The sequence below is a fragment of the Fukomys damarensis genome, unplaced genomic scaffold (genome assembly GCF_012274545.1).
Source record: "Fukomys damarensis isolate Sample0158 unplaced genomic scaffold, DMR_v1.0_HiC HiC_scaffold_13, whole genome shotgun sequence".
NCBI lineage: Eukaryota > Metazoa > Chordata > Mammalia > Rodentia > Bathyergidae > Fukomys > Fukomys damarensis.
The window spans coordinates 18137310-18164784 of record NW_022900925.1 but is presented as its reverse complement, the minus strand read 5'-3'; the positions used below and the strand labels follow the sequence as shown (position 1 = coordinate 18164784).

The 27475-nt window shown below is 53.9% G+C and overlaps 2 protein-coding genes across 9 annotated transcripts; one reads left to right on the top strand and one right to left on the bottom strand.

The window, feature by feature from the left end:
• Nucleotides 1–400: 400 nt before the first annotated feature.
• Nucleotides 401–17025, top strand: Foxn1 (forkhead box N1). 8 transcript variants are annotated; one of them, XM_010642319.3, is made up of 10 exons: nucleotides 401–652; nucleotides 2539–2675; nucleotides 3028–3489; nucleotides 5514–5624; nucleotides 7394–7524; nucleotides 8763–8859; nucleotides 12729–12936; nucleotides 13085–13579; nucleotides 15545–15700; nucleotides 16429–16913. In XM_010642319.3, exons 1-10 carry the CDS (start codon nucleotides 553–555, stop codon nucleotides 16713–16715), a joined length of 2184 nt encoding a protein of 727 aa, XP_010640621.1. In that variant the 5' UTR covers nucleotides 401–552; the 3' UTR covers nucleotides 16716–16913. The 8 variants fall into 8 exon arrangements, with proteins under 8 accessions (XP_010640621.1, XP_019065898.1, XP_019065901.1 ...); XM_019210353.2 differs by having other exon boundaries at nucleotides 5511–5624; XM_019210356.1 differs by having other exon boundaries at nucleotides 402–652; nucleotides 5511–5624; nucleotides 16837–17025.
• Nucleotides 17026–22042: 5017 nt separating this feature from the next.
• On the bottom strand, nucleotides 22043–27473 carry Unc119 (unc-119 lipid binding chaperone). Its single transcript, XM_010642318.3, has 5 exons — nucleotides 27254–27473; nucleotides 23813–23926; nucleotides 23302–23404; nucleotides 22977–23149; nucleotides 22043–22713 (listed from the first exon to the last, which is right to left on the bottom strand). The coding sequence occupies exons 1-5, from the start codon at nucleotides 27471–27473 to the stop codon at nucleotides 22601–22603; spliced, it is 723 nt and encodes a 240-aa protein (XP_010640620.1). The 3' UTR covers nucleotides 22043–22600.
• Between the last annotated feature and the right edge of the window lie 2 nt (nucleotides 27474–27475).

The window sequence follows — 27475 nt, the reverse complement described above, 5'->3', positions numbered from 1 at the left end:
TCCTGAGGCCAGGTGGGCAGGGAGGACCAGCAAGCATCAGGCACAGGTCATTAGCCAGTCTCCACAGGGTTACGGGCCTGAAGCAGCAGTATCATCAGAGAACCGCAGAACCCCGGGGCAAGAGGCCACATTGGGCCAACTGAGGCCAGACATATGACATATGTCCTTGAGCATTTTCTACAGCACCTTATACATCTCACTTGGGGTCCATGTGCCCCTTTTATCCGATGAGTAAAGGGAAATGCAGAGAGTTATATGGTGGGTTTGAAGCCCCACACCCAGAAAGGGTATGGCTGAAACGCAGTCAAGTCAGCCCAAATCCAAACATTTGCTCTTGACCACCCCGTCCAGGTTACAAAGCTGGAGATCTGGAGGGAAGGGCCCCAGCTTTCCTCCAAAGGGGTTAGGAACGCCTTGGGAAAGCGCCAAGCAGCTCCACCTCCCGGGAAGGCGGCTCTGGGCGGGGAGAGGAGTGGCAGGCAGGCCTGAGCCGTCCGGGAGGAGCTGTCCAGAGAGCAAGGGCCAGGCTGGGGCGGTCATGCGGAGCCAGAGATGGGCTGCCTCCTACCTCGGGCCCCCTGCCTGCTCCCCGGAGGTGTCCAGTTACGGCCAGCTCGGCGCTTCCCGGTCACGCCACATTTAGCATTGCCGAGTGAGCAGGCACCTGGGACATCGAGATGGGGAGGGAAGGGGCGGTGGGGACTCTTGAAAAGGCGGGAGAGCTTCCCACCAGGTCCCCACTTGTCCCCAGCTACCAGCTCTGTCCCGAGCTGATCTCCTGTGGAGGCTTGGGCAAATGCCCTCCCTTCCCCGCGTCCCTGTGTCCAACACAGGAGATGCTTTATTCAGCAGAGACGTGTCAACCCCTGGCAGCCCTTCTCTAGTGAGGGGGTTGTGGGTAGAAAGGACGAATGTTAACCTCAAATTTCAGTCACTCTCTGGCCCTGCAGTGTATTCCACCAGATGCGGACCCATGCCAAATAAAAGAGCCAAAGAGGAGTGCAGGCTCCAGAGTTAGCCAACTCTGAGTTCCAGTTCTGTCACCGATTAGCTGTGTGACTTGAGGAAGCCTCAGTTTTTTGAAAGGAATAACATACCTTTCTCACAGGCTGTTCTTTTCTTTTCTTTTCTTTTCTTTTCTTTTCTTTTCTTTTCTTTTCTTTTCTTTTTTTTCTCTCTCACAGGCTTGTTCTGATAAACCAAAGAGAAAATCTCCCAAAGCATTCGCACAGCAGTCAGCATAGAGCAGGCTGTCAGCGAATCGAAGTCTTTTGTTGTCAGGATTTTGTTTTGTTTGATTTTGTAGTACTAGAGACTGAACCCAGGGCCTTTGTATTGAGTTCCATTCCAGGCCTTTTTTATTATCTTATTTGGAGACAGTGTCTTACTAAAGCAGGAAGTTCCCCAAAATGGGCTCAAATTTGCCGTCCTTCTGCCTCAGCTTCCCAGAGTGCTAAGATTAAAAGTATGTGCCACTACACCCAGCTTAAAGTGTAGTTTTTAATCAGAGATCACTGGGGTAATGGGGAGCGAATGCAAGAGGCCCTGCCTCTAGAGGACACAGAGGGAAAGCAAGAACAGAAATGATGACAGTAAGAGCTATCCTGCTACTGGGAACAAGCTCATATCAAGCGTTTATCCTGTGCTCACCTCAAATCCGACAACAGCCCTACAAACTAGGTCCTGTCGCTTGCCTTGTGCGCCAGATGCTGCTGCTGAAGTGCAGAGAGTTTTGCCGACTCGGCTAGGGAAGAAGGGCTAAGCCCGGCCTCATAATCACTCCACTGTGCTGGGGTCAGGGTTCTCCTACTAGAATTCCAAGTTGGAGCTTTCAGATATGTAATCCAAGCTGCTAGTTTTTCATGGGGGAGCTGAAAAGTCCAGAAAGGGCCAGTGGCCAGGGCTAGGGGCATAGCTCAGCACTTAGCACGTACTTAGCATGACCAAGACCCTGGGTTCAACAGGAAAGAAGCAAGGGAGTAAGGAAGGAAGGAAAAGGGAAGAAAGAGGGGAGTGGGGGAAGGAGTGGAGGCGGGGGAGGAAGGAAGGCAGATAGTGGCCTGCACAGGGTTGAAAGGAAGAGAGAGTTTGAAGGGTATAAGTGAAAACAGAACTTTCCAGATGTCCCATGGTGGGCTGGCCACCACACCAACAGAACTCCTGAGCTCCTAGATGCACACTGGTCATGCCAGCCGGGCTGAGCCCTTACAGTCACACCACAGGCCTAGCCTCTGCATCACTGGGCTTGACCTCCCCTCCTTTCAGGGTCTGTTGAGCCAATGATGGAGTCGCCTAGCCTGGCCCTTCACTGTAGACACAGGAGACCAAAAACAAGGAGCCAGCTGCAGGGTATCCCTGGGAACTGCGATCTCTGCCGCTGACCCCTCCTCTGAGGTCTCCTGCCTGGCTCACTTTGCTCTCAGTGTTACCTCCCTTCCTTCCCAGTCCAGGGATGGGGTGGGAGTGGAGGTGGTGGACCTGGGAGTGATCAGCCCTAGGTGCTGGTCCTCATTCTCACCGCAGCCGTCTTTCTTCAAGGCCAGGACTGGGTGATGGTGTCACTACTCCCGCCGCAGTCTGACGTCACACTACCGGGCCCCACCAGGCTGGAAGGGGAGCCGCAAAGGGACCTGATGCAGGCTCCGGGCCTCCCTGGCTCCCCTGCCCCACAGAGCGTGAGTACCTAGTACCTGGGGCCCGCAAGTGGACATGTCGCTCTGACCCCGGGGCACCTCCCAGGGCTGTCTTATCCCTTCCACTGGCTTCATGACTGAGATCCAAGGAGCTCAGATATCAGCCTCTGTTCATCCCTTCACTCTGGGCTTTCCCATCAGCCTTGGGGTACCCCAGGTTTAGGGGCAGTATGTCCTCGTCAGTATTGCAAGAGCAGGCTGTGTCTTCTCCATCATTTGGGGCTTCCCCAGAGCTCAGCCACAGATCCTTTTGCCTCAGCACACAATAAGGTCCTGGCAGATAATATGACTTGGTCCCACCTCCACTCACAGACTCTCTACTCTGTCTATCTAGAAGCATGCCAGCTTCAGCTGCTCGTCATTTGTGCCCGAAGGCCCTCCCGAGAGGGCACCCTCATTGCCCCCACACAGCCCGAGCATTGCATCACCAGGTCCTGAGCAGGTCCAGGTTCACTGCCCAGCTGGCTCTGGCCTGGGGCCCTTCCGGCTCTCACCCTCAGACAAGTATCCCGGCTTCAGTTTTGAGGAAGGCACAGCAAGCAACCCTGGGCGCTTCCTCAAGGGCAACCACGTGCCTTTCCACCCATACAAGCGGCATTTCCACGAAGACATCTTCGCAGAGGCCCAGACTGCCCTGGCCCTTGATGGACATTCTTTTAAGACCCCGGGGACCCTGGAGGCCTTTGAGGAGATCCCTGTGGATGTGGGGGAGACTGAGGCCTTCACGCCTGGCTTTGCGGCAGAGGCCTGGTGCAACGGACTCCCTTACCCCAGCCAGGAGCAGGGTCAAGTCCTGGTGAGTACCACTGACCAGCAGTCATCCCACCTCCCTCCAGCCTTGGTTTCTGCTGGCCTAAAAAATGTTCTCTGAGATCAAAGTCCCCGCCTTCCCTTCTTAGACCTTGCGTCTCAAGAGCAAGTAGCAAGCTCAGAGGATTGGGCCTCTTGGCTCCATATTGGACTGGTCAGCTGGGGAAGGGATGCTGGTCTGGTGGGGTGTCAAGGGGGCAGGCGGTGGAGGCAAGTCAGGAGAAGGAAACTGGCAGCTTCCCAGAAGCTCCTGAGTCAGGATTCCAGAGTGTGACTTCTCTATTCATGTAAGTATAAAGAATCCCCAGCCAGACCAACACGCCCATATGCAAATGTGAGAAGAAAATTACATTCCAGAGGCCAAGAGAAAAGGGTTAGGGAGGAGCCACAGCCTCAGCATCAGTGTACAGAGTTGAGAGCTTCTGTAAAATTTAAATTATCTCTTTGCCAGAATGCGGCCTGAGTATATTCATAGATTACCTTGAAAGCACGTTGGCAGGTCAGCATGTCCTTCTACAATACCTGCCACTATGGGACCTTGGGCAAGCCAGTAAACCTCTCTGAGCCTCATGGGAAAAGTAAAATTAAGGGTACATACCTTATAAGATTGTTGCTTTCCTTTTTTGTTGTTGGTGGTGGTTTTTTGAGGGCTGTTTTTTGTTTTTTGTTTTTAAGACAGGGCCTTAACTATGCACTTTAGGCTGGCCTTGAACTCACTATGTAGCCCAGGCTGGCCTCAAAGTCAGAGCAATCCTCCTGCCTCAGCTTCCTGAGTGCTGGGATTACAGGCGTCCACCACCACACCTGGCAGGATTGTTGCTTTGGGTAGTTAAAGGGACCTTTCTTGCCATTCCCCAGCTCTTAGAGGTCCCCAAGGCAGTAGCTGAGTAGGCTCAGCCTGGGCTGTGCCTACTCCAGATGCCTTCCTCACCTCTGCTTTCAAACAGGCCCCCATTCTATCCCAAGCCTCTCCCCAAGAAGATAGAGAAGGCAGATGGACACCTATCAGGTGTGGCCAAGGATAGAACGTTATCCTGATTCTCCAAAATCTCAGGTTCTAGAACATGGCAGCAGCCACAATGAGGGCACCATTATATCAACTACTGCCCTCAACTACTGTCCACTCAGTACCAGCTCCTGGCCATTCTGCCAGGTGCTTTCTTTCCTCTAGAAAGTTCCTGCCACCCTCATCTTGTAGAGGAAGAAATGGAGGCTCATGAAGGCCAAGTAAAGCAACTTGCCCAAGGTATCCCTAGCCTATACACGATGAGGCTGAGATCGATGCCAGTCTTACCTACCTCATGAAGAAGAGCTTAGGCCCAGAGACTCATACCTCAGGTCAATTCACTGGGTCACCTATGGCACATGGATCCCGCTCCTTGGGCTCAGCCCTGTCATCTGTCAAATGAAGGGGTTGCACCAAGTTCTCTTGGCCCTCCAGGCCTGAGATTCTATGATTATGGAAATCTCTCCATCAGTAACCCCAGGGCACACCCAGAAAGAGGTCAAGGCTTATTTGCCCCCGCTGGGCCCAGATGCTGATTTCCGGAGGCCCCTGGTAACACCAGGAGGGGCAGTCCACCTCCTCCTGGGCTCGTCTATCTTCCAGGACCTATCTGTGGCCTGTCCCTGCTCAGGGTGGAGCTCTATGCTAGACCCTGAGGAGCCATGTGAGCCTCACAGAGATATCTGGCCTGTCCCACCCTCAATATGACCATCGATAAATCTCTGCCACCTCTCTGGATGGCCCGCCCTCAGTCTCTTACCTGCAGGCAGGGGTATGTGATAAATTCTAGGGAGTCTGGCCTTAATTCTGCCACCAACTTGCTACCAACTTGCTGAGTTCCCATGGGAAAACCCTTGTCCTCCTTTCTCAGTTTGTTCCTCAGGACTAAACTTTAGGGGAGGAAGGAGGGAGAAGGGTTGCTTTTCGTGTGAAGTTCAGGACAATGGAAAGAGGCGGGGAGAAAAATAAAACCCAGCCTGATTATCTCCTTTCTCTTCCAGCAGGGGTCAGAGGTCAAGATCAAGCCCCCAGCTCTGGAGAGTGGTCCTGGAATGTACTGCTACCAGCCCCCTTTGCAGCACATGTACTGCCCCTCCCAGCCACCCTTCCACCAGGTGGGGCTGGGGCGAGTGGGCAAGCTTCCTGGGGGCCTAAGGACATTACACGGGTGCATGCTGTGCATAGAGGGGTGTGTGCACACCTGAGTGGCCAGGTGAAGGAGCAGGGTCCTGAAGCTCGAGCTGGCCTAGCTGGGGTGGGGAGCAGTGGTTCACGGGATGAGAAGCGTTTGCCTTTCTTAAGGGGTGGTCAGGGCTCGTCTGAATCCCCAGTGGAGCCTGAGAGATCTCAAGTGAGAATGGGGCAAGACTAAGGCAGGGCCGTGTTACAAACCAAAAAGGGAAGGGGAAGCTACCCCAGACCAAAGATAGATCAGAGAGAAAAGCAGTGTGTGGAGTGACACCAAAGCCAAGCAGGGCAGGGAGCGATGAGCCCCCATCTAGGTCACATCCTGCTGTGTGACCTTGGTTTCATACTTCCCTTTGGCTTAGAGAGGGTGGGCACCTGGTGTGAGGTGAGGGCTCCATGGGACCCAATCCAGAAGGTTTCAAGCCCTCATCATCCTTGGCTCTTTCCCTACCCTACTGCCCAGCTTTGGCTCCTCCCAAATGTGCAGGATGCCAAAAAATTGCCCCACACTGGCAAGGGATGAGGTTTTTTAAAAGAGAGGAGAAAAAAAAAGTGCAGCCAAGCAGTTCCCTGGAGTCACTGGGCAAGACAGAGCAAGTGACTGCCCAGCGCCCAGCTCCATCCACCTGCAGCCTGGCACTGAGACAGGCCCTGCCTGTGGAGCAGGTTCTACTCCCAGCTCTTTGGCATTGGCCCTGATCTTGGCCAAGCTGAGGAGCCGGGGGTGGGGGGGGAGATAGTCTGCTGTGTTAGGGAGAGAGACAGAGGGGAACAAGAGAACACATGGCATAAAGGGAACATCCTCACTTCCATGAAGGGCCTGGCTGCGATGGCTGAGCTATCCTGAGACTCCTGGTCATTCCCAGATAAGGAATGTCCCTGAAGCAGCCTGCTCTATCAGGGACTGAGCTACTACAGAAAAGGGCCACCAGACCTTAAATGGCCTCACCGAGCCTAGCCCTGCTTTGATGCCCTCTGCAGTCTACACACCCTCCTCGAACAAGATGGCCGCACCCAGGTCTTTATGGAACCTAAAGAGAGGGTGACTCAGGCACTGAGTGTCTCTCAGTGACCTGGAAAGAGCACTTCAGCCTGGAGCAGCTGGGGGAGTCAGAGTCTCCTACCCTCTGCCCCCATAAAACACCATCCCTGGCACCGCAGCCACTCCCTTTGCTGTAAAACCACCTCCTACCCCACCTGCCTACCACCATGACCGGCTCTTTCAGAGAGCCACTGAAACTCGTAAAAGATGGCAGTGCCCAGCAAGCACCCCAACTGGACAGCCTACTTCCGGCCCAACACTCCAGGAGAGGAACAGGAGGCCTGGAGCACCAGCCTGGAAGGGTACAGGGGCCTCTGGCTGTTTCTCATTCTCTCCATCCCTGCCAGGCTCTAGCCACTCCGTCACCATGGCAACCAGTGTACCTAAAGGGCTGAGGGGAAGGACCGGGAAGAAGGGGATTTTGAGGCCTCTGGGAGTCTGAGTTCCAGAATGTGGATCTCCCAGCCCCTCGGATATCCACACTGTTGGCCACCTGCCAGACTGCTGTGGGAGTGATGGAGCCCATGCAAGAAGGCGCAAATGTAGCCTCAGCTCCTTCTCCGGATGTAAATGAATGGGGGAGGCGAGTCTCCCCTTTGGAAAGGTTGAAAACTGTGGTGACTGCTCACTCTGCCTCCTTTGACCTCTATCTAGTACTCGCCAGCTGGTGGCAGCTACCCTGTTCCCTACCTGGGCTCCTCCCACTATCCATACCAGCGGATTGCACCACAGGCCAGCACCGATGGGCACCAGCCACTCTTCCCCAAACCCATCTACTCTTACAGGTACATCTCCCAGCACCTCTGGGGCAGAAAAGGAGGGGTCAGAGAGTCCTTGGGAAAACTGAGGCATGGCATCCTTCATGTGTAAGGTTGAGGTCATACTAGCGGGCTTCCAAAGGATGCTGGGAAGGGTTTCTGCTTGGGGCAGGGGGTGAACTGACCTCTGGTCTCTCCTCTAACCTTGGAGAGCCTTGTCTCTGGATCGACTTGGCAGATGCTGGTGCCTTGAGTGAGCCTGCTGAGTCCAGTCTTGGCCTCAGGGCCTGGCACTAAAGTTTAGGGGGATGCTCACTGCCTGCCCCTGCACCCCAGAGCCAGGGAGAAAGCCCCATTCCAATGTTCTAGTGGAAACAAATGAGAGATGGAGATCACAGATGTGACTCTGTTACCTCGCACCTTCTGGGGTCTGGTGGGTCTTCCCTGGGGCTGGAGTTTTAAATGCCAGCATCACCCAGCCTGTCTGGGGGGCCTTTCCACCCCTCCTTTCATTCATCCAGTCAACAGTGACACTTAACCTACTGTGTGCCAGGCCCCAAGGAGAAGTCAGAGCCTCGATTAATGAGAGGATGAGGAAGTCACACATCAGTCAGGGGCAGGCAGAAGGCAGGACTTGCAGTTAGGTAGAGCTGGGTTCAACACCAGGCTCTGGAATTTACTGGCTGTGAAACTCAGGCAAGTTCCTTCATCTCTCTGAGCCTCTGTTTATTCATTTAGGGCAGGGGGAAAAGAAAAGATCAGGGAGATGGCAATTCAGTCTGTTGACAGGACTGAGTAAAAGAACGTAGGAGGTAGAGTGCCCACCACACCACAGGGACCCAGAGCCCTGGTTCCCTCCTCTGTCTGGGCTGAGGACAACTGGTAATAATGACAGCTTCCATGTAATGAGTGTTTCTCTACGTGTGAGGCATCATCCACCAGTCTTCCTCACAACTCTGAGGCACCTATTACTTTTTTCACTTCAAAGCTAAGGAAACAGAGGCTCAGGTAAGTTGAGGCACTCACCCAAAGTCACACAGTTAGTATGTGGCTGAGTCAGATGGCAATCTTGGTTTCTCGAATTCCTCAAGACCCTTGTATATCTGTAATTCCTGACCTCACCGCCTACTTCCGGGACAGTTTCTCACCCCCTCTCCTTTCAACTTCAACCTCGCAGAGCCTCTCACCAGAGGGGGTGCTCTGGGGTGGGGGGGCTCAGGATCTGGTTGAAGATTCAGGCTCTCAGGGGCTCTCTGTGTCTTCAGCATCCTCATCTTCATGGCCCTTAAGAACAGTAAAACTGGAAGCCTTCCTGTGAGCGAGATCTACAATTTTATGACAGAGCACTTCCCTTATTTCAAGGTGAGTCTGAGACCCATCTCCATCCACCACCTCACACCCTGGACAAGCCAGAGGGCTCTGCCCTGAGGTGAGAGAAGAGTTAGGATGACTTAGAGTGGGGGGAATGGCCCCCCTATACCCTTTCCCTGGCCTCTACCTTAGACACACAGAGTTCCTGAAGAAGGAGCTCTGTGTGGGGAGGGAAGAGAGTTCAAGCTATGCAGCCCAGGTGACATGGCAGCCTGCAGCCAGGTCTGGAGCAAGAAGAGGAAGTTGGGAGAAAGGAGTCCGTCCCCACCCTTACCCCAGGATGCTGTGAGGCTGAAGGGAGTCCAGGAGGAGCTGGTCGGGGAGGTGACAAGAGATCCTGGGGCAGAAGAACCCATTGCCTTCTGGGGTGAGATTAGGATCCGCCTCTGCAGGCGGCAGGCTCAGCCGAAGCTCTCCCAGAGAGTGGGGTGCGAGCCTCATCGTCCTAGGGTGTTGCTGGCCCACCCGACTCTACCCTCATCCGCATGTAGGATCTAGTTCCTATCAGTCACAAAAGAGGATTCTGAGGGTTCAAAGCCCCCATAGGGGCAGCACAGGTGCCCCTATCCTCAAATGGGCAAATATATCAGAGATGGCAGTCTGTCCCCCCAAGATCACACAGCAGGTGGGCTCAGTTGGTAGGCAAGGCTGCTCGGGTTTACACACCACTGTCTTCGCCTTAATGCACGGTGCTCACCCCCAGACCCTCTTGCACTGATCCCCTCTCCTGGGGTGGGTGCAGTGGAGGCCGGAGCTTGTGTCTGAGGAGTGACTTCTCCACAACTTTCAACCTGTTGGATACGATCTCACCTGCTACCTGCTACCCAGGCAGAGTAGGAGCTGAGGTCCAGATTACCTGCCAGTGGGTGTCTCTGCCTCTACCATCTACCCAGCTGTCCTGCCTGGGGATAAGTTGCAGCTCCCTTGCTCCTGAGTTTACATTTGACTTCAGAGAGAGAGCACCTGTGAGGAGGTGACAGACCCGGAAACTGAGGCAGCCCCTATGCTGTGATCTGGGCAGGGCCCCTAGGTAGAGGACAGAGCTGGAGCCTGGGATCTTCCACTGCTTCCTTGTGTGACCCAGGGCCAGACCCTTTCTTCTTTGGGCCTCCATTTCCCAATCTGTAAAATGGTCAGGTTAGACCAGTTGGCGCATGGATTCCTCCCAGCTCAACGGTTCCCCCTCTGAGCCACCTGAGGAATTAGTTCAAAGATCCCCTACCCTTTCCTTCTCCCACTCCACATTTGGAGGTCATTTTTCTGACAGGGACAGAGGCAGCCGACATGGGCATCCTACAGCCCTGTGAGTCCAAACGAGTCTGTACCCTCTGAGCTGCCACCAGAAGGGGATGAGCCAGAGGGTCACAGTGGTCCAGCCAGGAGTAGAAAAGTATGTTGATCCTACAGAGGTTCTGGAACGGAGAGGAAAAGGAAGACAGTGGTCTCAGGCAATCAAGAAGCATCAAGGCCTGGGCTGTCCCCTTACCCTGGCAGGGCAGGGAGCCCAACTCTTCCTAATCCCAAAGCCGTTGGAGGGCCCTCCAGGGCCTCAAGGGGCCAGGCCGGAGAAAGGGAAATGAAGGCCCTGCCCTATACCACTGGGCATCCCTCCCTGCCGACTTATGGCCTGGCCCCCAGCCCCTCCCTGTATCTCCTCTCCCTGGCTTAATTATTTTTCCTGGGAGCCATGTAATCCCTGTTTTATGGGGCTGAAGAGTGAAGAGGTCTAACAGCTTTTTTTTGGTTCTAGTTGTTATTCTTAGCCAGTTGCATCACCCCCTTGCTCCTGAGTTTACATTTGACTTCAGAGAGACAGAGCACCTGTGAGGAGGTGACAGACCCGGAAACTGAGGCAGCCCCTATGCTGTGATCTGGGCAGGGCCCCTAGGTAGAGGACAGAGCTGGAGCCTGGGATCTTCCACTGCTTCCTTGTGTGACCCAGGGCCAGACCCTTTCTTCTTTGGGCCTCCATTTCCCAATCTGTAAAATGGTCAGGTTAGACCAGTTGGCGCATGGATTCCTCCCAGCTCAACGGTTCCCCCTCTGAGCCACCTGAGGAATTAGTTCAAAGATCCCCTACCCTTTCCTTCTCCCACTCCACATTTGGAGGTCATTTTTCTGACAGGGACAGAGGCAGCTGACCTGGGCATCCTACAGCCCCGTGAGTCAGGGATGTGGGACTGGGGAAGTGTCCAGCCACTGGACATAATTGTTAGTGCTGACCATTCCGCTTCCAAACAGGAAGTGGCTGGGGTAGGGGCTACCCTAGAATCTTCAAGTTACAGATTTATGAGGCTATAAAATGCCTCAGTGCCCATTAACACTGCCCATGGGGCGACGTAGCCTTGACTCCTAGTGGAGACTGTTGTAGGAGTTGAAGTCTGGTCGCTGGTGACACTGGAAGCTGTCCCCAAGAAAGGCTGCAGTAGCTGCTGCCAGCAACTTGCAGTGACACTGGCATCAGGTCCCGGTTCTGCTGGGCGTGATTCAGCTTGGCTGCTCCCTGAGGCAAGTGAGCTGAGGAGGAAGGAGTGGCCACCTCTCATTACCCAGAAACTATGGGGTAAAAGGGAGAGGGGCTGGATGATGAGGGTGAAGAAGCCCCACTGCCCAGAGTGGCAGCTCTCCTCTCAGTCAGCCCCCGATGGGCTCAGGGCCATCACAGAGCCTGGGACAGAGCTGAAGAGGGGGGCAGGAGGCCCACTGCGCCCCCGCCACCGCCTCTCACCAACTGAGTCAGCCTAATGGTTTTTACAACCCTCCCTGGGCACAATTACTGCACTGGTGGCATGACCGGGCCTCCTAATGGGTGTTTATTCTGTTGGCACGAGCACCCCCTGCCTGAGGGCTGGCCTCCCCACCAGGGCACGCCCCCAGGCACACTCATGCGAACACACACCCACATACTGAGGAGACTGTGGATGCGCACACACCTACCCGAGAGGCTTTCTCACAGCCATCCCCAGTGGCACATACGTCCTCACACTCAGGAATTCACAGACCATACCTGGGAGCTGCGGCTCGCAGAGGGGAGACATGCCTGGTATGTAGGTGTGTGTTTACACACACTGTGCCCCCATGCACCACCACCCAGGTACGCTCTAATGTACGTGCAACATGAGCACACACCCAGGTACTCACCAGCCTCACCCATCCTTCTGTTCTCCTGACTGCCCTAGAGAAGACAGGCCCAGGAGAGGAGCCCTAATTCCTTCTCTACAGCTGGACAGGACACCTTGAAGTTTCCTTTCCACATAGGGGCCACAGAAGCCAGTAGGCCTGGTCCCACTTTGGTGGGTGTGTGGGCCAAGAACCTCTGGGGTGTCCGCCGGCCCTCTCTTTAATAATCACCTCACGGTCCTCTGCAGGGTCAGGCCAAGGGCAGGCTAAGAAGAAGGCAGACTTTAGGTGAAAATAGCATGTGGTAAGCCCAGTATGGTATCACATACCTATGAACCCAGCACCTTGGGAGACTGAGGTAGGAGGATCACAAGTTCAAGCCCAGCCTGGGCAACTTAGCCAGAAAGGCTGGGGATAGGGCCAGGGATTTAGTTAGTGGTGCCGCCGCCTGCCTCACAAGCACAAGGTCCCAAGTTTGAACCCTGGTACAAAAAAAGAAAGGCTGGGGATGGAATTCAGTGCAAAAGTCCTGGGTTCAATCCCTAGTACTGTTTGAAAAAAAAAAGTGTGGTTAAAGTTCCTGCCTGCCACTTCCCCTGCACTGAAGATGCCACACATGGGCAGGGTGCTGAGGAGGCAGCAGTTCTGGAGGGGGCAAGGAATATTCTAGAGTGCAGACCTGGGACCAGGTCTCGCTGCCTGAGCTCAGCCTAAATGCTTGCTTTGCTCTGCTTGAGCAGACAGCACCTGACGGCTGGAAGAATTCCGTCCGCCACAACCTATCCCTCAACAAGTGCTTTGAGAAGGTAGAGAACAAGTCTGGAAGTTCTTCTCGCAAGGGCTGCCTGTGGGCTCTCAATCCCGCCAAGATTGACAAGATGCAGGAGGAGCTGCAGAAGTGGAAGAGGAAAGACCCCATCGCTGTGCGCAAAAGCATGGCCAAGCCAGGTGAGGCGGCCGAGCCACTCAAGGGAGGGGCGGGGGGACCTGTGAGCCAAAAAGAACAGGGTCAGGGCCTGAGTGAGGTCCACGGAGGGGAGACCACAAATGGAGGAGGGCGATCTCATGGCGTTTCTTCTTTCTTGGGCCTTTCCAGAAGAGCTGGACAACCTCATTGGAGACAAGAGGGAGAAGCTGGGTTCCCCACTGCTGGGCTGCCCGCCCCCTGGGATGGGAGGCACAGGCCCCATCAGGCCCTTGGCACCCCTACCTGGGCTCTCCCAGCCACTGCATTCCATCCATCCAGCTCCAGGCCCCGTTCCTGGCAAGAACCCCCTGCAGGACCTACTTGGCGGTCACACACCCCCTTGCTATGGGCAGACATACCCACACCTCTCACCTAGCCTGGCCCCTCCTGGGCCCCCGCAGCAACCATTGTTCCCGCAGCCAGAAGGGCACCTTGAGCTGCGTGCCCAGCCAGGCACCCCCCAGGACTCGCCTCTGCCTGCCCACACCCCACCCAGCAACGGTGCCAAGCTGCTGGCTGAGCCTTCCCCGGCCAGGACCATGCCCGATACCCTACTGCCAGACGGAGACCTTGGTACTGACCTGGATGCCATCAACCCCTCTCTCACTGACTTTGACTTCCAGGGTGAGCTGGGGATGGGAAAGGGAGGTGGGACAGGACTGGAGGGGTGCGCCTGGCAGTGTGGCCCATCTCACTGCATCTCCAGGCTTCTGGCTGCTAGCGAATGGGTTTGTAGTCACTTGAAGCAGAGCCCAGAGTGTGTGTCCAGCTTCTCACTTGGTCTCTGCCATCTGGAGCACAGGGTGAGGGGAAATGCCTTGACCCACTTTCCTCCACCTGGTGCCCTGAACATGTTCTAACTGATGCATCATCAAATTGCTCTCAGCTCTATCCAGGCTGGAAAGAGCACAGTGTCTTAGCTAACACTTGATTTCGAACAATTGGCAGGCTGAGCATTTCTAGAAGCATGTGCATTTTTGTCAGAGTTCACACTTTAATGCAGAAAAAAAGAAACCTTCTCACCGGATATGGTGGAACATGCTGGTAATCCCAGCACTCAGGAGGCTGAGGCAGGAGGATCACCATGAATTTGAGGATAGCCTGGGATATGTAGTGAGGTCCAGGAGAAGGGGAGGGGGAGAGAGGCTCTCTGTAGGGAAGAATGTAAGATCTCAGAGCTGGGAGGCATGTAAGACCATAGGGTTGGGAGGATCGCACAGAGATTTAGGGAAATCCAAGGAGAGGTCCTGTCTGTTCTGCTCCATCTCTGCACGAAGTCAAGGCCCCTTTGCATTCTCATCTGGACTGCAGTAGACTCCCAGGCTGGCCATGAGAGGTTTGGAGGGGGCTACTGACCCAGCCTCAGACTATGTGAGCACAGGGTGCTGAGGGGGACCCACAGGCAGGTGGAAGCAGCCTGCGTCAAAGAGCTCCCAGTCTGAGGATGAGACAGCCCAGGACCTGAGAAGCTTCTATTAGAAATAACTTCATAGCTGGGGATTTGGTTCAGTGGTTCCACCACCTGCCTCACAAGCACAAGGACCTGAGTTCGATCCCCGGTACCAAAAAAAAAGAAAAGAAAGAAATAACTTTATAAATATCCTCACCCCAGGGGCTGGGGATTTGGCTCAGTGGTTCTGCTTCCTGCCTCACAAATGCAAGGGTCCAAGTTTTATCCCCAGTACCAAAAAAACAAAAAACAAAAAAAAATCCTCACCCCAGTCCAGAGGTGGAGAACAGGGCTCAAGCAGCCTCAGAGGAAGCCATGGACACATTGGATACAATAAATGTCTACTTGCGTCCCTACTACCAGGCATCATCTAGTTGCCTTCATCTGCTCTTTCATCTGGACATGTAGAACACGAGAGAATACTAAACCCATTTCGCAGAAGTGTATCGAGATTATATAACCTCTTCAAGGCCGCTTAGCTAGAAAAAGGATTGGAGCCCAGACTGCCAAGGCCAATCCACGATTTGGTCAGGCTTTCTTCCTGCAGACCCTGCGGCCCTGATGCCCAGGTCAGCCACAGTGCAGGTTGTAGGATACAGAGAGGGATCGGGCAACAGCACTGCTTGCTCCTGACAGCACTGTTTATTTTGCTTCCTGCCTCTGTTCACAACTCTTAGGCCTGGGAATGGAAACATCCCAGGAGCCATGTTCCTGCATTTCCTCAGTTCTAGCAGTGCACCACGGGAAAATCTTTCCTCTGGGCTGCAGCTCTGCCTTCCTGGGAGCCTAGGCAGAAGCCAGCATGCAGAGTTTCTGGGGAGACGCCCCTGGCTGATCCCGAGAGCACAAAATCTGCAAAACCCTTTCAATAAGCAGCCCTCAAATCCTTGTCCTTCCCTCCTCCCCACCCCAAAAGAGCCACAGGCCCGAGATGGTCTGGATCTAGGGCTTTCACACAGTGCCTGGAGCTCAGAGAGAATCAGTCATTGCTTAGGGTCACACAGGTCTTGCTAGTTCTTCCCCCAGCGTCACCCCATTCCTGCTCTCTGCAGCATGTGACAACCCTGGGTGGGAGGCAGAAAGGGCTTCCCGCGTGCCTCCTAGTGATGCTTGTTTTCTCCTCCCGCTCCCCCGACCAGGAAACCTGTGGGAACAGCTGAAGGATGACAGCTTGGCCCTCGACCCCCTGGTACTGGTGACCTCATCCCCAACATCATCCTCCATGCCGCCACCCCTGCCACCACCTCACTGCTTCCCTCCAGGGCCCTGTCTGGCAGAGACGGGCAGTGGGACAGGTGAATTGGCACCACCAAGCAGTGGAAACTCTGCAGCCCTGGGAGACCTTCCCCTCACCACCCTCTACTCAGCCTTCATGGAGCTGGAGCCCACGCCCCACACGGCCCCTGCTGGCCCTGCTGTGTACCTCAGCCCCAGCTCCAAGCCCATGGCCCTGGCGTGAGCTATGCCCAACATCAGCTCCAGCCTTTGCTTGGTCTGGAAGTGCCAGCTGTCGCCCATATCGGGCTCACCTTAAAGGTCAAGGAAGGAAAATACTACCTGTCCCCTATGCCACTCAGCCAACTTGTGGGCTGGCGGCTGGGGTATAGAGGATGCCACCCAAGATGCTGCCCCTCATGCATTTCTGTTGCCTGGTGGTCCTGCTCCTCACTCAGGGCCCCTTGGAGAGCAAGTGTCTGGGAAAGAAGCAAATGCATTCTCCATAGGCCACGCTCGTCCACACTGCAGCTCTCATGCACACACAGATACAGTTGCTCAGACACACACCTGCCCACATGCCTTACACACAGAGAAATCCATTCCACAGCTCGGAGAGCCTGACTTCATTTCAGAGGTACCTGAGAGCGAAGGGCTTTGGTTACCAAAGCTCAGGACCCCATACCAGGTCAAAGATTCCCCTGGAGCCCTGTCCTAACTCCCACATGCTCTGGCAGGCCTGGCCTTCTCCAGTCACGTTCTTTCCCAGAAGCCTCCCGTATTTATTCTCCTGTCTTCATCTCAACAGCCCAGCAGGGAGAAGATAGAAAGCTTCTCCCACGTTGCCTCTGGAGCCCGCTGTGCCAGGCTTCACCAGCCTCAGCATATATACTCTGTCTGGCCGCTGCCAGGGTGACACACAGGAGGGGTGATGTCCACCCCGGGAGCAAACTGAGCCCAATTCCAATACAAAGTGTTTGGAAAGCCTTTGCCCTCAAAAACTTGAACAGTCCTCTTCTCCCAGTCCTGGGTGTGGGAAGGGCCCCCTCCAGGTCACCACAAACTTACTCTTTCTCTAGACAGAAGTTCCTGTAGTTTAGGCTCCAGCTTACTCGTTACTTCAACTATCTCCAGAAACCTGGGCACTCAGGGAGGGAAAGCCTGGCACAGGCTGGTGGGGAAGTACCCGTGCTCCCTCTCTTTGCCTGACTGGCAGACCCAGGACATCCAAGAAGCACGAAGGATGTCCCCGGAGCTAGAAGATGCGGCCCAGGGGCCGGACATGCCCCACCAAGTGGGAACCTCACCCTACCCTGGGCCTGGGGGTGACAAGTTTGGCCCCAGATTCATATGCTGCACAAGCACATTCCTCAGTGGCCTGCCATCGTCCCCCGTTCTGGAACAATAAAGCAAGTGCCTTGTGGTCTCAGCTACTGAGCCTTCATTTCTGGATCTCCCTTCCTTCAGTTGAAAGGCCAGGCCACGCTGGTCATACATGCGCTGGGCCTGTGACATCCCTCCTATCCCACCCAGAACTGTGAAGCTTCCAAATCCACAGAGTGAGGCACCTAGGAGGACTTCTTGAACAGCCTGAGAAGGCTGAGCAGGCAGGCAGGCAGGGCCCCAACCACAAGTATTTCCAAAAAGATGGACATGGCTGCCCTGACTGGAGGACGGAGAGAATGCCCTACCCCGCCTCTTCTTCCTGAGACCTACCTTCCTCCCTCTCTGTAATCCCCAACCCCTCACACAGGAAGAGGTCTCTGTCCCGTCCCAGTTATGCCTTCCTGTGCACAGCAGAGAGAGATGCCAGGTCTATCTTGGTGCTGTGGGTCCCTCAAGCGGCAAGAACAGAGCATAGGTTGGTGCTTTGTGCACTGGAGGGTGTGGTCTCTGGAGGGTCAGGGCCTCACTGGGTCCTGTTTCAGACTCACCCCTCCAGGCATCACCTCCAGGTGGCCTAGCCATCACCAAAAGGCAGCCTGAGAGGCAGCCCTACAACTGTGCTTAAGAAGGCTGGGAGATGTGGGAGCCAAAGCACACATTTGAACCTCAGTTCCAGAGCAGTAGAAAGTGAGGCCTCTGTTTGGAAAGTTCTCCTGGGGGCCTGGCCTAAGAGCCAGCCAACTCCTACTAATTCTGCACAGGATCCCATAATGGAGCCCCACCCTCCTGTGGCTCTAAAACAGGAGCCAGGGCTGGAACCAGCGTATGGCAGGGTATGGAGGAAGGTATGGCCAGCTGGCACACCCAAATGGAAGACCTGCCTGCCCCAGCCTGGCCCTAGCTCTCTAGGAAGAGGGAGAAGGCTTTCTGCCACGCCCCCAGGGGAAACAGCACCCAGCCATGGCTCCCCTCCGGCCTGTGTCTTGACATTTAGACCTTCCAAGGACAGAGCAAGTGCTCCCTAGGAGAATTTCACAGGGACTCACTTCATTACCTCAGACCCTCAGAACCTAGGAACTCAGACAAACCTGCCTTTCACCTCAGCCTAGATGAGGAACAGAGGACATCTCCTGCAGGGCCCTCAGTCAGATCCCTGTCCCATGGGATGCACTTAGCACATGTGTGAGTGGCTGGTGGCCCAGTGTAAAGAAGACAGAGGTGAGCAGAGAGCACTTTGAATCTGATTTTCTCGTTTGTATGTAACCAGAACAGCCCTCAAACTTTTAGCATTAGGCTTCAGGGCCCCCAGAAATGAAACTACTTTCCCACTCATGTATTGCCCCCTGCTGGCCATCCTTTCACACAACAATGTTTAACCACTCCAGGATGGACTTTGCTTCCACAAGTCCCCTATTTTGTGGAGAGTTATTGTTCATGTATTCTGTGAGGGTTCTAAAACTGATTAAGATCAATAAATCTATGAACTTAGAGGAAAAAACACATCTCTGCTTTTACTCGTTTCTACCTGAAATTTAACATTTCCATTGATTATGAATGTCAGCAATAAATCATAGTAGTTTTAGCATACCTGTAAACTGTATCATTAGAAATCACAGGTTGGGGAGCCAGGGATTTAGCTCAGTGGTTCTGCTGCCTGCCTTGCAAGCACAAGGACCTGAGTTCGATCCCCAGTACCAAAAAAAGAAAAGGTTGTGGCCAGGCACAATGTCCTGAATTCAATTCCTGGTACCAAAAAAAAAAAAGGAAACATAGGTATTAGCCAGGTATAGCAGCACCTGCCTGTAATTCTCTAGTGCTCAGGATATTGAGGCAAGAGGATTGTGAGCTCAGGGCCTGGAATATATCTACATAGCAAGTTTGTCAAAAGAAAGAAGAAAGAAAAAGAAGAGAGGAAGAAGGAAAGGAGAAAGGAAGGAACAGAATAGGAAGGAGTGGAAGAAAAGAAATGTTACATATACGTAACAACTCTCCATGATGAATGTAATCATTATGTATTGCAAACATATACTAATAAAAATAAAATTAAAAGAGAAAAAGAAATCACAAGCATCAGGCTGGGGGTACAACTCAGTGGTAGAGTGCTTGCTTTAAAGTCCTGGGTTTGAACCCCAGCACAGAAAAAAAGAAAGAGGAGAAAGAGGAAAGAAAAACAAAAACAAAAAACATTTTTATAGTTGATTAGGATATATACTTTTCATTTAGACAGGCTGTCACTATGTAGTTCAGGCTGGCCTTGATTCACCATGGAGCCCAGGCTGGGCTCACAGAAATCCTCCTGCCTCAGCCTCCCAAGAGCTGGGATTATAGGCATGTACCAACACACCTGGCTGCAATATATTTTGTTCTCAAAAATCCTGTATTGTCTATAGACTTTAAAAGACTGACAAAAGAGGAGTCTGTGGCACATAAAAAAGTGACATTTACTTGCTTCAGTTATTAAATGGTAAAATACAGAGTGACCTTCAGGGGACAGCTAGGCTGGGGGAAAGCACTGAGGACCTGGGACAACAGCTCTTTTCAACAGGAAGGGTGCATCTCAATGTTCTGACACCTAGTTTGGCAGTGTGCACCCTACAGGCCAGCCCAGCAGGACATGAGCTGGGGGGTTCCCTATAAGGGTTGGGCTTGCCTGCTCTACCCAGTGGACATGACACGCTTAAAAAGGCAAAGCACAAAAGACGCTCGGTTCAGAATCTGAGGCCTGGCCCTGCCAGGGGAATCACCCCCTCCAAGGTCAACAGATCATGGACATTAGTGCCAATACTGGCCCCACCTCCACCGTGTCTTCTTCCTCCTTCTAGTGCCAGAGGTCCTCTAGGCTCCTAGGGAAAGCGCCAGGAACCAAACGCAGCAAGTCACACCATTGGACGAGCAACAGAAGCATGAAGACTTGAAAGAAAGCAGGGATCCAAGGCTTTTCCCAGCCAGGCCTCATCCAGGCCCAAGGGACACATGCTACCCTCAGGGTGAGTGCCAACCTGGTGCCCGCTCCAGGGATGAGGACCCCAGCATAGGGAGCCCCCTCCTATCTAAAGATCTGGTACCTCAGCAGGTGGAACCACAGGCTGGTTCTACTTAGCAGACACAGTGAAGAAGATAATTCATTACTGGTTAGTAAGGAAAGGTCCTCTTCCTGACACCAGTACTGGTCCCTCCTGGCTATAGCATCTCTGCAGACTTGTACCCCAATAAACTATTACAACAAACCCTTAAACCTGTAAAAAGCAAAAGATTTACAGGTTCTAAAGCAAAACCAGAGTATAAGCCTCTATACCCATAACCCTCAACTGCAAATCACATACAAACAAATCCACTCACACCCATCCTCGTTCACGTCCCCTTCCTCGCCTTTCTGGCAACCAGGAACGCCTGAGCACCGGCTTCTTGGTGAAACTTTCCTCTCTTAGCATCTAATATAACCTGCTCCAAACAAGATTCTCTGTTGCCATTGTGGGTTCCCCTCCCTCCCACCCACTGTCAAATGCTCCTAGGTTTGCACTCTCCTTAAAGGATCTTCAGTAGGTACCATACATACCACAGCATGTGGACCCTTCATCTCCTTCTACCTTTCATCCAACCCAACCTGGGTCCCTAAACCTAGCGCTGCCACCCCCATCCACCCAACACTCAAACCACAAACCAGGCATTAGCCTGGATCTCACCCTTCTTTCATCAATTTAACCATCAACCCTGAATATTTCACCACTTAAAAATTTCAGCTTCATCTATTTCTACCTCTGTTATACTGACACAGTTCCAGCTTCCATTCATCCCTCATCCCGATTCCTGCAACATCCTCCTCACTGCCTCCCTGCCTACAGTCTGGTAGTGCACAGGGCTGGACAGTCTGGATTCAAATCCTGGCTCTGCCTCTTAACACCTGTACAATACTGGCTAGGCAAGTTAACCCCTCTGGGCTTGCATTTTCTATAAAATGGGCATAATAATCATGCCTTCCTCGGCACTGATTGTGAGCCTTTCATAAATAAAGACAAAGCCCCACTCCTAAGCATAGCAGTCAAAAATCTTAGTCATTACGATTAGTCTCTTTTCCAACCCACGCTTCTCTCAGCTTCCAGTGACAATCCAACCAAGTCATTCCTGTACAATCTGCCTGAGCTCTGCAGACCTGTCTTCCTTTTACGTTATCTCCTTTTCCTGAACGTACTCAATAAACCTTGCCTCCAAGCCTTTCGTCAGCTGTCCCCTGTGCCTAATGTTCTCTCCCCATACATTCCTTATCAAGGTCACCCTGAACTTTTAAGCACCTGCTCCAAAGCTGTCTCCTCTAGGAACTGTCCCCCCAATCTCCAAGCAGAACTTTTGCTCCTCATATACCCCATGCATCTTGTTCTAGAGACAGGTAAATTTGTGCCCTGTATCCCACTCACTTTAGAATTCCTGGCTCCCAGCAAGAGCTCCACAGAACCCAGCTGAATTCCAGCACCGGGGCTTCTCAGCTTGGAGGGCTGGCACCTCCCTCAGTTCCAGAATCACCTCCATTAAGCAGCCCCCTCCTCTGGGACTGGGGTTCAGGTGGAAACAGTATGCATAGGACTGGTCAGGCTCCCCAAGGCATATGAGGGCAAGAGATGGCTGTAGGCCTTAGCCAAAGCCCTCTCACCTTCTCTGAGGAGGGCTGACAGCACCACCCAGCAGTGGCTCTGCAGAGCGGAAAGGTGGCGTGGAGGACGAGGCAGCTCCCCACACCTTCCCTTCAGTGGTTCCAGCCTCTGCTCTACTAGGATGGCTGATTGCAGGCCAAAACATCCCCTCAGGGCCTGGGTTCCCTTCATCACAGGACAAAACTTTTGCAGCCCCACCATGTTCTAAACGCTGATCTAGATGCAGAACATGAGGTCAGGGTTCAGAGAACTGGGAGACAGGAGAACCCAGGGTACAGAAGGAATTGGGAAGTGGGGAAATTTTTACTACCTTGAGCACATGACTATCTGAATGCTCTCCATCCCACCCGTCTTTGCCCATATACACACACAGACTAGCCATACCAGAGAACGAAAAAGGAGAAAGTTTATTGAAAACTATGTACAGTTGGTCCAGCTCCTAGTACAGGCTGAAATCTAGACTGGTCCCTCCACATCTCAGCCAGTGTCTTGGTCCCTGATGAGAGAGTCTGGAGCTGAGGCCCACACCCCCTATGGATCTTGTCTGAGAATTTACAATCTAAATGGTCTAGATGTGGCTGACAGAGGACAGAGAACAGATCCTTGTCCTGACCTAGTCACAGTCTGGAGCAGGAAACAGTATTGTGAAACCTGGGCCCAAGGAGGCCAAGCTAGGCTGTATGGAAGTCCTGGCTGATCCTCTTTCAGGAAGCCTAGAAGGACATAGAAGCAAACGGCTCCCCAACACCTTAGCCCACGCTCAGGGCCCAGGGGTGTCAGGGGCTTGACCTGGGGACACCAGGCGCTCTTCCTCCCAACACTGGCACAGGGTCCAGGGCTCCTGGAGCACACCCCAAACAGAAGATGTGGGGTTGAGAGGTGAGTCTGGAGAGGGCACAGTTGAGGCCATAGGCCAGAGCTTCCTGGGGTGGAGAGCAGTTTTGGGGGTCAGGGTATCCCACTGTAGGAATAGTCTGCTTTATTGTGCATCACCAGCCGGTCATCCACAAAGTAGAAGCTGTCAGACTGTGTCTCATACGGGTGATGGATCATCTCACTGACTGCAAGACAGGCCCAGCCAGGGCAGAAGTCAGAAGCCCGAGCTAGGCCACTGAGGGCCTACAGGACTGGGTGACAGGGACAGCTGAACCACCTCAGAGAATCCCTCAGCCTCTGTGAGCTATTTTCATTCAGATGACATGGGAATGGTCCCCACAAAAGTGACCTAAGCTGGGGAGGGAACCAATCCCCTCCTCTAGCCCCCAGCCCTAGCTCCCCTATAACCTCCCATTCACCCCAGTCCTACAGGGCCCTGCTCACATACTCAGCTCCTCCGACAGAGGGGGAAAGTCATAGATGTGCTCGCAGGTGTTCTTGCTGCTGGGAATGCAGAAGCCAAAGTGGAAGTCAAAGCTCTTGAGCAGCTTGTTTCGGAAGTAGTGCCTCTCAATCATCCGGAAGTTGTTAACAGGCTTGTCTCCCACTGTGAACTCCACCCTGAGCGAGAGAAGGGGGCAGAGCTGAGTTTGGCCTTGAAGATACCCACCAGGCTCCAGACAGACCGCCCCTGAGAGGCTCAGGAAGAACTCACGAAGGGCTGCTCCCACCTTCTCCCTCTCCCTAGCCCTCACCCCACCCCAGCGACTCACGTGGCTCCCACCTGCCTCAGGCGGAGGAAGGCAGGCGTGAACTGGTAGCGGACAAAGCGCCCAGCATTGGGGTCCAGGTCCCGCCGATGGATGGGCAACCGCTCTGCAATGTATCCCAGCTGGGCTCAGTGGGCTTCAGGCTGGGCCTTTGCCCACCCAGGGTTCCACCCAACTCTGAGGCATATTTAGGCTTCAGAACCAAATGGTAGGTTCTAGGTCAGGCAGGCACCAATTTCCACAGCTTCCCAGGGCCACAGGATACAGAGGCAGGGGGCCTCTGGGGCTGCAGTTCCCAAGAGTGTCTGCAGAGGGCAGGCTGGCATGGGCTAAAGGGGGAAAACTGTCCTCCCAAGATGTCTACCCCCAGGCACAGATGGAAGGCAAAGAAGACGCCTGGGTGCGTACAGACTTCTGACTATGCTGGGGTCCAAGCCCTAGCTCTGCTCTGTCCTTGAGCCCACTCCATAATGCTTGCCCACCTCCTCCCACCAACAGCCCACCACCTGCTCACCTGAACCAGGTGGCTTCTTGATTTCAAAGAGGACAGTGCCTGAGTCCATGTCCCGGATCTTGAACCTGACGAAGTCAATCTTGTAGATATTCTCCTCAGGGGAGCACAAGTAGTCTAGGGGAGACAAGCAATTGAGCAGGAAGGCACCTGCTGCCAGTTCAGCTTTTATGGGCCCCTATGGTCCCTTCCCTCCAAGAAGAAGAAACTGAGCCCCTGCCCTGGGGAAGCCCCCCCAGGGTGGAGGACAAGGCCATCTCCCCAGTGCTTTCTCTCCCACCCTGGAGTTCAGGGCCCTTATTTCTCTGATCTGCCAGGCTGAGATGTTGGGCCAAACATGTCTCTAGTTTGGCAGAAGCCTCCAGCATGAGAGGATGGTGCATCCCTGCATTTGTGAAACTTGCTGCAAAGAGGGTGACATAGCTATGGCCTAGGAGGGGCTCGGTCCTTTGCTGGAGGATGCTCTCACCCCGACCCCATAGCTGATCTTGGCACTACGTCTAGATGTACTGGGCAAGGCTGATCTTGTGGGACTTTCTCTGACGTGGGTAGCTGAACAACTCCTTCCTACCCCCCACCCCTCCCCTGCCCATAAGCAGCTTATGCAAGCCCAGCTCCCTTAAGCAGCTTAGCCAAAGCTCTGCTGACTCCAGCCTAGAGCCTGGGATATTGGGGGGAAGGGGCCCAATTTTACTTCCACTCTGTTGATCTGCAAATGGGAGGAAGTCTAAGAAAAGAGGGAACCCCTTTAGAGGTCATCTATCCACCCTTGGCCCCTAGCCACTCGCAACACAGTTTGTGCTCCCTAACGCCCATAGAGGACAGGCTAAGCCTGGAAGAGGGCCTGGCAGGTGCATTAGGGTATGGATGGGAGTAAGGGGATGGCCCTAACCCACCAGAAACATGGTAGATCCTGCCTGAGGAAGCTCAGGAACTTGAGCTCACCCTCGTGGCCTTTGCAGCAGCAACGTGAAGTGCTCAGGGAGGCCCTGGCAATAAATGGGAAGGAGAAGAGAGGCATAATGGGAGGCTCTGGTGCTGTCAGCCTGCACAGCATCACATCCTGCCCTGGTGACCCACAGAAGCCCGGAAGTCACCATTCAGACCCGGGGCCACCTCCCATCCCTCTGAAATTGGAAGAGGAAGTAAATAGAAAGTTATTCTTCCCTAGGCCTGCCTCTTGTGTGGAGTAGCCCCCTCCTGGAAGCCCTCCTAGAAGCCACTTGGCACCTTGGGCAAACAGTAGGAACTATATAAGGCTTGGGGAGGGCCCTGAGTTAGCCTGGCCTGTTCACCATAGCCCAAGGTGGGGAAAGGAGGGAAACTGAAATTGAGCAGCAACTCCCTTGCCCTATGTACACCTATGCACACATACCTTATTTTTATAAAAAGTAAGCACTGGTCCAAAGATACACATTAAAACAAAACAAAAATGGGCCGGGGATGTAGCATGGTGGCACCACACCTGCCTAGCAAGCACAAGGTCCTGAGTTCAATCCCTGGTTCTGATAAATAAATAAACAAAACAAAACAAAAAGATAAAGATATAGAAAGAAGATGCAGTACAAGGTACAGGTCAAGGTGGGAGCAGAACTAGAAGTAGGATCCTAGTTGCCCAAATCCCAGCTCCACAAAAGGCCCACCCTTCTTTCCTCATTCCCAATTCTAGGAGCCTCTCCTCTCTTTAGGAATAACTTCTCACAGTCCTGACCTCAGTCTCTTCTGCAAACTCAAACTGTCAGCCCCTTCCTCTGTCCTTAGAGGAATTGAGGGCCAGGGGACACCTAAGGCTCAGAGCACTACAGTCATTTCCTCCCTTCTACCAGGGAAGCATAAAGGACTAGGACCCAGAGTCAGGTCAGAGTAAGGGGCAGTGCCTGAGGGCTCAGAATACAACCGCTCCCCCTTCCTCTCAGCCACAAATAGCTTCCTAAGCTGGATTCAGGGCCCATTAATCCAGGGACAGAAAACCTCAGATCCATGTGATTAGGGTCAGAAGACACCAGGCAAGGGGTTACCAAGGTAAGAAAGCCCTGGATCCCTGTTCCTAAAACCTGCACAAGGAAGGGCTTCCATGAAGCCCCTTCACCTATTCATTCCCCTCAGACGCCTGTCTCTGAGGGATATGAATTTCCCAGTGTTGTTACTTCATCCGAAAGCCTCCTTTACTTATAAAATAAACCCCTAAAGTTACCAGGACCCAGACAGGTCAGTCTGACCGCCAACCAGAGAGCTAAGATGAATCCTAAATGCTGCTGTTGCAATCTGCTACCCAACTGGCTTCAACATCAGCCAGGTCCAGGCCTCCTCCCTCCACTGATGCCTGTTTGGGCGAGGGAGCGCTGCAATCTGGGGGCCCAGCCAAGAACCGGCTGCTGCCTCGCGGAGAGGAGGGAGGGGGCCCCCAGGGACCCAGATGCACAGGCTCAGGCCTGCCATCATGGTCCCCTCCACAGGCCTGTCTGGAAGCCCTGGGGCTCTGCTGCTCCTACAGCTCCAGGGCTCAAGTCCACTCCCAAGGGTTGCTAGAAAGGGAGCCAGGGCAGGTTAGGGAGAGGGCCACTTTCTCCAAATACTTCCCATTCTTCAAGGCTCAACCAACCCTCTGCCATGTTTTCTGTCTATGGTGATGCCTGCCTCTACCCTGAATGCTCCAGGCTGAGCACCCCTATGGGGTCCCTGATACTAGGAGAAGAGCCCTATTTGCAGAGCGTGCATAGCATGCCTGTCATTGTACAAAATCTGAGGACTTATTTTTTACAGCAACCTTACAAGGAAGGTGTTGCTATCCTCCTTTAACAGATGGATCTCAGAGACTGTTACATGCCCAAGGTCACACAGCCAATTATATGGCAAAGCTGGAATTCCAGCCTAGGTAGTCCAACTCAGAAACTCAATCACAGTGTAGACCAGGCTTCCCTTGACAGCCCCCAAAGAGGACAGGCCCCATTCCAGGCTGGGAAGGGGGTTGGCCCCTGTCCTCCTAGGGGACCCTGGGTGTGGGCACCAGAGGCACGGGAAGCCTGAGGGTCTTTACACCTCCTAATCAGCCTCCACCTAGCCTCCGATGGGGGTTGAGAATAGATCGCACTCAGCCCCCCTCTGCATTCGTGCAATCGGGCCTCAAAGGGCTCTGCAGCCTCCACGGGAAAGGGTTACAGTAGCAGCTGCTGCTCCACCTCCACCATGGGAAAAGGGGTGGGCCCCTCAAAAAAGGAAGGAGCGCGGTGGAAATGAACCTCTAAAGAGAAGAAAAGGGGTACACAGAAAGATCAAAGGACGGGGGCACAGAGAATTTGAAGACAGCAGGGAGAGGAGTAAAGAGTAAGGGACTAAGTGGGGGAAGGGAGGCCGAGGGAGGGTGGGGGAAAAGGGGCAGGGGCCAGGGCTCCGCGCGCCTCGAGGCCCCCCTCTCGCACTCTCCTTCCTGCGCGGGATGCTCACCGCCAGTGATCCGCTGCAGCCCCAGCACATCCTGCGGCCCGATGGGCTGCTTTCCCTGCAGCAGCCCCGGTCTGGGCTCCGGGCCTGCCTCCGGCTCCGACTCGGACTCTGATTCAGATTCCACTCGTGGACCCTGCGTGGACTCCACGCTAAGGCCCGAAGCCCCAGGAGCGGGCCCCGCCCCGGTCCCGGCCCTGCCGCCACCCTTCTTCACCTTCATGG